General features: G+C 31.1%; 1 protein-coding gene across 13 annotated transcripts in view; it reads left to right on the forward strand.

Moving 5' to 3' along the window:
* LOC115624334 (glutamate-gated chloride channel) overlaps nt 1–10206 on the forward strand; it is a 54066-nt gene extending 43860 nt beyond the window's left edge. For 3 of the 13 annotated variants that reach the window (XM_030518979.1, XM_030518978.1, XM_030518980.1), the window contains exons 8-13: nt 1768–1920; nt 3489–3653; nt 5001–5107; nt 6693–6817; nt 8809–8913; nt 9175–10206. In XM_030518979.1, the coding sequence (XP_030374839.1) occupies nt 1768–1920; nt 3489–3653; nt 5001–5107; nt 6693–6817; nt 8809–8913; nt 9175–9184 (665 nt within the window). In that variant the 3' untranslated portion in view covers nt 9185–10206. Of the gene's footprint in view, nt 1–1767; nt 1921–3488; nt 3669–5000; nt 5487–6692; nt 6818–8796 lie in introns of those variants that run through there. The other 10 variants (XM_030518971.1, XM_030518970.1, XM_030518975.1 and 7 more) reach the window with 6 other exon arrangements.
* Nucleotides 10207–12513: the final 2307 nt, after the last annotated feature.

The following is a 12513-nucleotide window of genomic DNA, read 5'->3' on the forward strand; positions in this document are numbered from 1 at the left end:
CTTCATCTATGGCTTGCTATGGCAGCGATTTCTTGTAATGCAAAGAAAAGTGTTGCCTACTTGTGGGCGCACTTTTTGCATGCGTTCAAGTATTCAAACTCCATTTCCCACAGCTCTATATAAGCATATACGTATATCTATCTATAAATACAAATTTCATTTAGATTGTTGCGTAGTTTCTTTGCAATTAGTATGCCTTTAACTTAGTTGCTCTCATAAAGTTTATTAATTTTATATGTCTTCTATGAGCGTATAAGGAAAAATGCCAGATAAGCGAAAATACGAACAAACAAAACAAAAATGTATGATTAAGGCAAACATAATTAATATGCAAAGAGCTGCACAAAAAGCCAACAAAACAAAACAAAAATAAATAAATAAATATCAAAGTAAACTGCAGAACCAGCCAACGAGCCTGCCAGCCAACCAGCCAGCCAGCCAGACAACCAACTACGTTTGATTGATGGCGCATTGCAAATAGGGAGAGCCACAGAAACGCGTTATATGCCAGATGCATTGATGAGATAAATTGGAATGAAGCGTCGGCCAGAAGCAACACGCATATATAAATCACACGTTCGCTCAACAAAAACAAACAGAGCTCAACAATTTTAATGAACACACGCACTCAAAAGAGAAAAAACAAAATCTGGGAAAAATATAACACACCAACAACATGAACAACAACAATAACCATAAACAAGAATGCGAACAAGCACAGAAAACAACAACAACAACAACAACAAAAGCAAGAGACAAAATATGAGAATGTAAAATAATAAACAACTTTGTCTTGAAGAGTATAGAACGCTATGTCAACAAATTAACGGAAATGAAGCACAAAATGGGCGTAGGCCAATGTACCTATTATGAGGACTGTGGGCGGGTAGGGGGACGGAATGCTTACAACGGAAGTTGAACGCACACACATATACACACATACACACAAAAACAATTGAACAAGGACAGCCAACAGACTGACACAAGCAGACACAAAACCGAAAGAACATCCACCGACAAAATCCACTGACAGACGACTGACTTCATTTCCGTTAAGATTTTTGTTGCAAAAGTCAGAAATTGAATTGATGTTGATACTTTTTGCCTATGATGCATTTATTTTCCTGATTTAATTTTTCATTTTTGTTCTCATTTCACTGGCTCTGTCTCTCTCTCTCTAACTCTGTCTATCTCTCACTCACTCTCTGTGTACGCCCATCTTGTTATATTTGTTTTATTTTCCCCACATTCACAATTTATGTAAATACAAACTCTTGTCTGTATGCTCGAGTATTCGCATTTTATTTCAAACTAATTATTTGATTTATGTACATACAAAAAAATAAAACACTATTTCTTTTGGCAAAATTTCAACAACTGCAGTCGCCCGTCGACAAAAAATTGTTGTCTAATTGCAAAAATATACTTTTACTTTTTATGATACATTTGTTTTTGTTTTAGTTTTACTTTTTATACGTATTTGGCATTTTGTCTATTGGTGTGTGTTTGTTTGTCTGTACACTCCACCCCCTCTACCCACTACCCTCCCCCCCCCCCCCCCCCCCCCCCAACCCATCTGTCTCTCTGACTTTCATGTGTATATATGTACGTACGTATGTGTCTCTATCTGTATGCCTGCGCGGGTAAAAGAAACAAAAAAGAAGAGTATAAAAATCAGAAATGAAATGTAAAGCAACACCTCTCTTTAAAAACATCCTCCCGTACATTTTAAGTTTGACACAATTTATATACCTTGTATACTCATAGGTGAATACAGTTGCCTCAAAGTCGATCTACTATTCAAGCGAGAATTCTCATATTACTTAATACAAATTTATATACCATGCTGTATGTTGGTCATTGTCTCATGGGTGTCATTCTGGCTCGATCAAGGCGCCGTGCCAGCACGTGTCTCATTGGGTAAGTAATATAACAAATTAATTAACAAAAGTATATTTCTGCAAAAATGTATGAAAAACACACCTTAATAATATGTTCTGCTACTATGCAGACTGCATATTATTTATTACCAATACCTTAACTAACTCTGAAGTGTATTTTATGTTTTCATAACTGACTACAATTTGCCAGTTGAGTGACTGCTTTAATTTATCTCCATCAATAATAACTTTGTTTTTAATTAACCAATAAACATATTAAGACACTTGTTTATTTTTAATTTTTACAATTCATTTGTTATTTATACATTTTTATTTATTAATAAATTTTTTCCTATATTTTGGAATGTATTTTGGAAATTATTTATCATGTATTTATTATTATTTTTACAATGATAAATTTTTTAACTAGATATTATAATTTTCATAAATTTACTTTTACTTCCTGAGCTGATTAATTTTTTTATTAATACATTTACTGATTTCTTTAAAAAGAATTTTAGTAGACAAAAATAAACAACGATTTATTCGTTTTTATTTTATTAAGTCAATTTAATTAATACAGTAAATAATTTATAAATGTTTTCGTACTTTTTCAAAATTATTCGATCAAAAAATGTTCTTTATAATTATATTTACATATTAGTTTGTTTATTTATTATTCTTTTTTAATGTGTTTCATTTATTTATTAATTATTGTGACTTTTTTATAATTTTGTCACTTATTTATAAATGAAGAAAAGCTTAGAAATAAACGAATAAATAAATATTATTTACTTGTGGTTTTTATATTTTCTTCCTATTTATTTATTTATTTAATTTTTTATTCATTAATAATATCTTTGGCTGATTCTTCTTCTTATATATTTATTATTTTATTTATTCCTTCCTTTAATCATTTCATCAATTGATTCAAAAATTCACGCATTTATGTTTTCATAGATTTTGTTCATTCGTTTTTTTATTTAATATAGATTGATTAGTTAAATTGTTTCATTAATTAGTATTGTATTTATTTAATTTTCTTTTTTCAATTTACGTACCCCCTAAATTTTGTATTTTCAATATTATAAGTCGCTTCATAAAGAACAACATTAAAAATGTATGTGCTTTAAATTTATTTTCTTTATTTTATTTTATTTTATTTTATTTTTTTTGTTGCTTTTAATAAGCTTTTTATTAAAATGTACTTTAGTATTATTCATATTTTAAGTATTCAAAAGGATCATTCCGATTATGGTTTTTCTAAAAAAAAATCTAAATCGAAGTATTTTAGATTTAGAAATATATCGTAGCGGTAAATCGACACAAATAAAACAGCCTTTCATTTAGATGTGATAATACCTAGCATATAAGTGAACAGCTTCTTTTGGAGCCAGAAATCAGTAAATAAATAAATCAATAACCTTTAAAGTCCTTGTCGCATAAGAAACAAAGCATTGTATTTGTAACCATTCTATAATCTTTTATGCGAATTCGATAAAAACTTGAACATTTCTCTTGCAGACAAACTGAAAGTTTCCCACACAACACTCATTCGTTTTACTCACAAGCCACCCCGCACTCATTCGATATCACAAATTCTTTCAGGTGTCACAACACTACTCACAATGGCCACACAAACATCGGGCATTAATGCCTCACTGCCGCCGGTATCGTATACGAAGGCGATTGACGTCTGGACCGGGGTCTGTCTGACGTTTGTCTTTGGGGCACTGCTAGAATTCGCGCTCGTGAACTATGCCTCCCGTTCAGGTTTGAATAAACCTAGTAATTGAGATTTGATATGCTTTTTAACTAACTTATAAATGTATTAATCGATGGTGTTTATCTTTTTTACTGTTGTTTTTTATAAAACGAAACGAAACGTTCCTTTTTATATATCCATATATATTTAAAACGTATATTGTGTATATAAAAAAGTATATATATATATATATAAATATTTGACGTACCTAACACAACCTACAATAACAGATACAAACAATAACAAGAACAACAAAAACATTCAACAGCAAAAATGCATACAAAGCATTTATAACTGCCAGCCTGGCGGTTTGACATTTGATTAAACGCATTCGTTGTTAAACATTTGTAAACACGGACTGTTAAACACACAGACACACAGCCAGACAGACAGACACACAGACGTGACTCGCACACACACATACAGATACACCCACAGACACCAACTCAAGCACACACAGGCCAGCTCTACACTGCGGCGTACACTTTTTTGGGCAACGTACTCTTTTTGGTCAGCTTACTAATTTTGTTGATAAAACCCAACGATTTTAGCTGTAAATTTCTTATATAATAATACGAGAACAAAAAAAATCAAGAACAAAAAAATAATAAATATAATAATAATTTTCAGTGTGTCAGTGTTCATTCCTACTAATCCATTTTTTGTTTTACTCTCTTATTTCATTGTGCGCCCACATTCATTCACATTGCGTATCCGCACCATAATACACAAAAACCCAAACCAAACCAAACCAAAAACCATAACATAACAACAACAACAAACGCGTTTGAAAAACATAAAATATATTCACGAATTGGACAACACAACTGAATAAATAACACACTTGGTATCGCAAAAAACAAACATTTGAATTTTCCTTTAACCTCACTTTTATTTTCGTTGAATCGTAACGCTGTTGTGTCTGAACATGCCTGTAAATACCGCCTCTTTGTGGTAAATATTATTATTTTGATTTTGTTTTCATTTGCCATGCAAATCAACATATGTTCCACGCATATTTGAAAACTGTTTTGTTGCACTTTTATTTGAATTTATTGAAAATACATTTTAATATTGTTTAACATTTCTGTGCGTATGGCTATCTCTCTCTCTCTCTCTCTGTCTCTCTCTCACACTCTTTGTCTCTCTGTCTATTGCTCTAACTGTAAATCTCTGTGTAACTCTGTGTGTGTATGTGTGCTATGCATCTAACATCTAACATGAACTCTCCCAAATGTAAATTACTGTAAATCGAACTATCTATCCAACTATCCAACTTGTGTGGAACAAATAAATTCTTGTCAAACATCTTTTACCTCACGCCATCCATGCCACATATACGGATCGGGCCGCAGACATGCATAAGGATAATATTAAAAAGAAAAGACGCGATTTGGAGCAGGCCAGCTTAGATGCTGCTTCAGATCTGCTCGACACAGATAGCAATGCAACATTCGCAATGGTACTTACCTCTTGATTTATCTAACTATTCTACTATATTGTACTCTAACAACTTCAGTTATGGGACCGATGGGGTTATTCTTAAGTTCTTAGTTAGCATCAATAGTAAAAGGAGTAATTCAGGAAGAATGGATTTTCACTAGAGGTTCCAAAGTTGTTTTCTTTACTCAGCTATTTCAATGTTCCCAGAGCAAAATATGAAGATATAAAGGCCTATCGATGCTATATCTTAACAAACCATGAATCTTTTGCTCGTTGCACTTTCTTCTCCATCTGTTTCTCAGCCCTTAAAGCTTTTCAAATGATCCATAATGGCTCGCTCTTAAACAGAAACAATTTAAAGATATTTATTTTCCATATGAACCACATTTCAATATTTGACTAGCGATATCAGATATCTTTGATAAATATTAAGCAATAATAGTTATAGGCTGTAAATATCCTTCGCCTGGAGGCCATTACATCCATCTTCATTAATCCATTTAACTTTTAAAGCAAACAAATCTATCGAAACAATCTATCTATCTATCTACAGAACTATCAGTATTAGAAAATGTTACTATCAACAATCTCTCAAAACGATATTTATAGATTTCGATGCTATTTACTATAGATATTATCGATAGTGAAATCAACTAAGGATCCTTTAAAATAAGTTACAGACTGGTCTTATTAATTAGAAGCTTTTAACAAGAATGTAAAATGTGGTCTTCTAACAATAGCTCAACAACCAAAAGCAATACTTCCGATAAATACTAGTATTGAAGCTATCGACAGAAAGCTTTCTTTAAAAAAAACTACTATTATGGGCTATGAACAATACTGCTGATACATACTAGTTTTGAAGATATCGACAGAAAGCATTTAAAAAAAAAAAAAAAACTAGAGACAAACCTTATTTAAAAGGAGCCTTTAACACGAATGCAAGATTCTAATAATAGCTCAGAAACCAAAAGCAGTTTAGATCTCTTCGATATTTTTCTTAAAAACTTAAACACATGTACTATTTTAATTGGAGACCAAAGACTAATGTACTATCGATAATTAGGCTTGGAAATTCCATTCTATTAGCTTTGAACAGGGATTGATGAATTAGTTCATTAACTCTTAACTAAACCAATTTTATTTTTCTCATACCAATTGGCAATTCATAAATTACGATGATAAAACTATTAAAACAACTATTTTCTTTTATATTTACCTCTTTTTTTATATAACCATATAAAAAAACAAAAACAATACAAAATTCAACAATTTTTTCAAACGTGCTCATCCCAATAAAAACAATAACAACAACAAAACCTACCACTACTATCAACCAAAAAACAAAACCACAAATAAACCATAAAAACCAACCAATCAACCCACCTACCAACCCAACAACCAAAAAACATCAACACCACCGTCGTTTGTTCATGCGCTGCCGCGGAACGAAAATGAAATTGGATAAAAAAATGAATGCATCGAAATTTAATCGAATCGAATCACGCTCACAACCACGCCCCCATGTACCGCCCTCATTTGCATTAACTACAACGCAACTTTCATCTCAAACGGCATCGCAATTTGGTCGCTGCGGCCTACAGAAACCGCTGGTGCGCCATCCTGCCGATCCTTTGGCGCTCGAAAAACTGCGACAGTGCGAGGTTCACATGCAGCCCCCGAAACGTCCGAACTGCTGTAAGACTTGGCTATCGAAGTTCCCCACAAGGTAACTGACAATTCAACGATTGTCCCTAACTAGCGTCTAGTTCTGTGCGTTTACGTAGTAGTTGATGGATTTCCTTTTTGATGTTGTGAATATACAATATATATATAAAAAAAATTTATATATATATATATATATATATATCTATGTGTATATATCTCTCTATCTCTCTGTCTAACTCTTGTTATTCACTTTTTTGCATACAAACAGTACAGTAATTGAAAACCTTAAATTGACTTACAAAAAAAAAAAACTGAAGAAAAACAAAAACAGAAAAAAAACTACAAAAACGAAAAAAGTCAACCCGATTTCGTTAATTTTTGCCTCTCGAATTCTATTTTGCTGCTTGCCTTGCCGTTCTCAACGTTATTCTGTTGTTTTGCTCGCTGTCTTTTGTTCCTTCCTTGCCAAAATGATTTCGATTGCTGCTAACAAAAACAACAAAAAATACAATCAAGTAAATGATTATTTAATTTCCTTATGCTAATTATTTGTTGCTTTGCTTTGAAGCTCTTTACAAATGCTGAACATTTGTGTGGAAGATGAATTTTCAAATTAAATAAATTGCTTTGCTTTCCATTGATTTGTTTGTTTTAAGACGTTTCTGTTGTAGAACTTTTAAGAGCACTTCTTTGTTGGTTTGGCACCAAAGTCTTCCCAAATATCCAACTTGTTACAACCTTGTAGAACTCCACATTCATATCTCACTTAGACGCGCACTTTCCCAACTCACATGAATCTAAAACCAATTACTCGATAGAGTAATTATAAATATTTATCGATTAAGCAATATCATATTTCAGATACTTTTCTATAAAATAACTTTGTATAAAACCATTAGCATCTATAGGAGAAACAATGCAAGATGAACTATTAGAATCTGGAAGATAGTTTTATAGCAGTTATTGATATTATTTAAAAGATTTCTCATTTTATATATAAATGTTCTATCTACTTAGCTGAATTTAAAGATACTTCAATTAACAGCTCTTTATTTTTTTGCCTCCTTATCGAATGAAGTCTGCACTGTTTTTAAGATATACTTTCATTTTTAATTTTAATTTTACGATAGATTTGCCATAACTTAGATTAATTTAAGGATTCTCCAATTAAAGATTCTAAAACAAATTCTAATAAAAAATCTAAAAAAATTCTAAACAAATTTGTAAAAAAAAAATGTTTTTTTCTCTTCTGAAAAACACCTATTCCTCAACAATATTTTATAATTATCTATATGTTAGACTAAGATAAATTTAAATACACTTTAATGAACGTTACTTTATGTTTTTATCTGCTTTATTAAGTCTCCACTATATCTGTGAGATACTTTTCAATTACATTATATTTATGAACTTCATGTAGCATATTTTTAGTTCAATTAGAGATATATATTTAAATATATTTTGTAGTCTGTTCTCAGTCCGTCTATTTGTAACATATTTCTGAACTTTTTGCTTTAGATTTTGGCGACAAAGAGCCAACTCCAGGTTAGTTTAATTACAAAGAAATTATAACTTATTTAGCAGGTAATTTCATTTTTAATTTTTCTTTTTTCAAAATTAATTGATAGTTATCAATAGGATTTTAGAACAATATTTTTAAGAGCACTTGTGTAGATTCCCGCATTTATTTTGAAGACAAGTTTTATCGTAAGAGAAAGTGTGCGTCTATAAATATAATTGCAGCCCATAAGTAGTTCTCCTAATGTTTCCATCATTCGTAGGCACCTATATCCTGCCCTAATTTACAAATACAAGTATGCCACACTTTTCTGTTTGGCGCACGTAGTGTTAACAAATTTTAAAACAAACAAATTATTTGCTGCAACGTTTTACGAAAAAAAAAAAAATAATAAAACAAACAAACCACAAAAACCACACAAAAATAATAAAAACGAAAAACCAAAAGAAACTCACAAATCAAAAAGCCAATCTCTAGATGATCAATTAATGTGTTTCGTACTTGTTGAATATTTATCCAAGACAATGTTCTAGATCGAAGAGAATCGATGTTATATCACGCATCACCTTCCCGCTGGTCTTCGCGCTCTTCAATCTGGTCTACTGGAGCACATATCTCTTCAGGGAGGAGGAGGATGAGTAAATGCCGTTACCTTTGTTAACTTACTTTACTAGAGACGTATATGGAACAGCAACCAAAGATTGTACTAACCTATTTCTTTCATTTTTTTCTTTCAACCTTGTTTCCCTTCACGCTTTGGTTATGAACTTTCTTACATAACGCTTTGTTGGCTTCATTTCACCTATGATTTGATTCATTGTACGATTCGATTCGATTTGATTCGAAACAAACAATCAAACAAACAATCAACTGATTTGATTGCACCTACAAAACTAAAGGACCTTCTAAAGCGCGTCTCTCTATCTGTCACTCACTGTCAAAGGCTATGTAGAATCCAAGATGAAATTATCTGCAGTACATATGTATGTATATCGTGCGATATCTGCATATACGAGTATATATAGTAAACACATGTATATGCATACTCGTCTATGTTTGTGTTGGTCAAGGCACACACACACAAACATACAAGTACACACCTATACTAGTACGAGTACGACTACGAGTACGAGTATGTATGAAGGCACTTCCAATGAAAACAAAATATGAAATATACATAATTCTATAAATTAAATTGATATGCAAATAATTGTAAGATAAGTTGATCAAGTGTGACTGCGTAGTAGTTAAACGAAAATTGGAATGAGAAAACAATTTAGAAAATATATTATAAATCAAAATCAAACAATTACGCCAAGTTGGAAAACTTTCTCATTTGGCGCGATTTGCTGGCGTTTTTAAACGCGTGTAATTCTTTGGTGTGATTTTTTTGTTTTTTGTTTTGATGAAACCAGAAATCAGAAATTGTTATGTAATTTAATTACTTATTTTTTAGCTAATTAACAAGACGTTCTGTTGAGTTTAGACCAATAAATTGCGAACACACAACATTGATTTGTACTTAAGAAATCGCTAAGTTAGTTGTAAAAAGTCGTAGAATCCTTTTAAATGACAACAACAGCAACAGCAACAATATAAGGCGAATCTTCAGCGGACGTCGCTGGCGCCCGATTTTGTAAATATGTCATAAGTTTTAAGCGTATTGCAAAACCATAAAGTCTAGTTTAAATAATTGTAAAAAGCGTCTAGATTAATTATTTAAGCTTAGTTTTATAAAAATAGAGGAAAACTCTCTCACAAACACACAAACACACACACACAGCTACAACTAATCGACATTGAAAAACTAGGAAAATTAAATGATGTTCAACAAATAAATAAACTTTTAAGCAAAACATGCAAAACGGTTTTGTGAAATAAAAGAAAATCCAAAATGAAAAACAAATACAAATTTGAAGCACACTGCAAAAGGCGAGTTATGTTTTATTTTTCAATTTGGCAAATATTCCTATTACAACTAATTCAATTGGCAATGCGTATGAACAAATATATTTAAAAATATTAACTGGAACTGGTGGGTACCGCAAGTTTTTCTATTTAGTGAAATTCCTAATCCTTAGAGTTATATTCATTTTCTTACGCAATGAAACGTTCTCTCACTTGTTCAGTTCAGTTTAGTTTTTGATTAGTTTTTTATTAACTAATAATTACATTTTGAAAATTAGTGCCAAATATGTTTATGTAGTTACAATTAGTATATACTAACTAACAATCCACCAGTGGGCATAGTCAACATCTGATCACTGATCTATAACTAACGAAGCGATTTTTAAACTCTCATATTAGAACGACAAAACTGATCATACTAAATATTTCTTAATTGTTTGCTTATAACGTCCAGGAAACTGATCCAAATGATCGCTGATCATTAAAACAACTTCAATATTAATTGATTGTAATCGATCTATTTTTTCCGATAACAAATGGTAGTGTGTAATCAGGAAGCAATTTAATTATTAAAGATCACTGATCGCCGTTCGAAGATCGATCAATTTTTTCCGATTACTTCTGTAATTGTTTCTAAAGATGAGTTTATTTAGTAATCCCCATTCAAGATCAATTATTAACTTTCTACTATTAATAAAGCCACTTTCCTACTACTAGCCCTCATCAATAAATTTTTTTCGATTACGGCTGTAATTGTTTCTAAAGATGAGTTCATTTAGTAATCCCCATTCAAGATCAATTATTAACTTTCTACTATTAATAAAGCCACTTTCCTACTACTAGCCCTCATCAATAAATTTTTTTCGATTACGGCTGTAATTGTTTCTAAAGATGAGTTCATTTAGTAATCCCCATTCAAGATCAATTATTAACTTTCTACTATTAATAAAGCCACTTTTTCCTATTACTACCCTTTTTCAGATATTTTCGTAATTTAGTATGTTTTATAACTTCAATTTCTGATCAGTTCGACTTAGTAGGAAATTATAAAAATAAAACTATTATCAAATTAATTAATTCTTTATCTGGCGCCAAACAAGTTGAAATAACTTAACCAATTTCAAATCGAAAATCCCTGATCTTAAGCTCTAATCAAAAATATAAGAGATCACTGATCACTAAAAAAATATATATAGAAAAATATCATATATTTTTAGAATGTATAAAAAAATAAATTATCAGATTTTCTTCACTTTCTTCAACTTCAAAATATATATTTTATAAGGTTCTAAAGATCAATATTATTAGCATTTTCAAATCTGGATTTAAACCTGATTAGTGAAAAAATAAAGATCACGTTAAAATTTTGAATCTTTTCCAATTTTTTCTATATTCCAAAATTTGGCACTTCTTAGATGATGACGATTGTTATATATGATTATGTCAATGATCGTTGGCTTAGATATATAATTCATGATCAGTGATTTTGCGTTCTATTCAACAATTCCATGACACAGATCAGTGAAAAAAATTGCATTCTAATATTCAGTTAGGACTATGCCCATTTAAAACTTTGCCAATGATACAAGTATTGTTTCATAACTAGTATGATACATTTTATGATAACTTTTATATTCAAATTACTAAATTATGTATCAGGCATATGCCCATGGACGGCTGGCCTGCTAGTTGTGGGCGTATGCCGCCTTTAGCTAGTTCTTTTCCTTAAGTACTTGTAGTTTAATAATTATTAAAAAAATAACAAAAATTATACCAATTAACAGACAATACACAGTACATAATAGTTTTTACCAAGTAGAGCAAAACCCAAAGAATAAAATCCAAAAGTAACAACAAATTACAAGTTTAAACTACTCGTAAGCCAACAAATTCATTTTGTATTAATGCTCCAGCATTTTGATTGTTTAAGTGCCTTTTGTCAGAGCAGCGGCAATCTGTATTGCGGTCTGCACAAATCATTATCAACTAATTGCATAAGTTCTGTAGACGCTGTAGACGAGTCCTACATATATTTACATATATTCATATGAACAATCCAACTTAACTTACATTTATGCCAAGTCTATGCACAAACATCTTCAAAAAAACAACAACAACAACAACAAAAAAGAAGATACTAATACCTATGATTAAATATTAAGCCTCTCAAATACAAAAATGTCCTGGGTTTCAGATGCCACACGCGATAACTTCCATTGCCATATGTATTTTCAAGGCATATGGCTAGAGCCCGATACTCTGAATACTGATAACTGATTACTGATTACTGAATTCTACATAGCATAAGCCTTAAACAGCAACTAACATTT

Source organism: Scaptodrosophila lebanonensis, unplaced genomic scaffold (genome assembly GCF_003285725.1).
Source record: "Scaptodrosophila lebanonensis strain 11010-0011.00,11010-0021.00 unplaced genomic scaffold, SlebRS2 tig00000053-arrow-pilon, whole genome shotgun sequence".
NCBI lineage: Eukaryota > Metazoa > Arthropoda > Insecta > Diptera > Drosophilidae > Scaptodrosophila > Scaptodrosophila lebanonensis.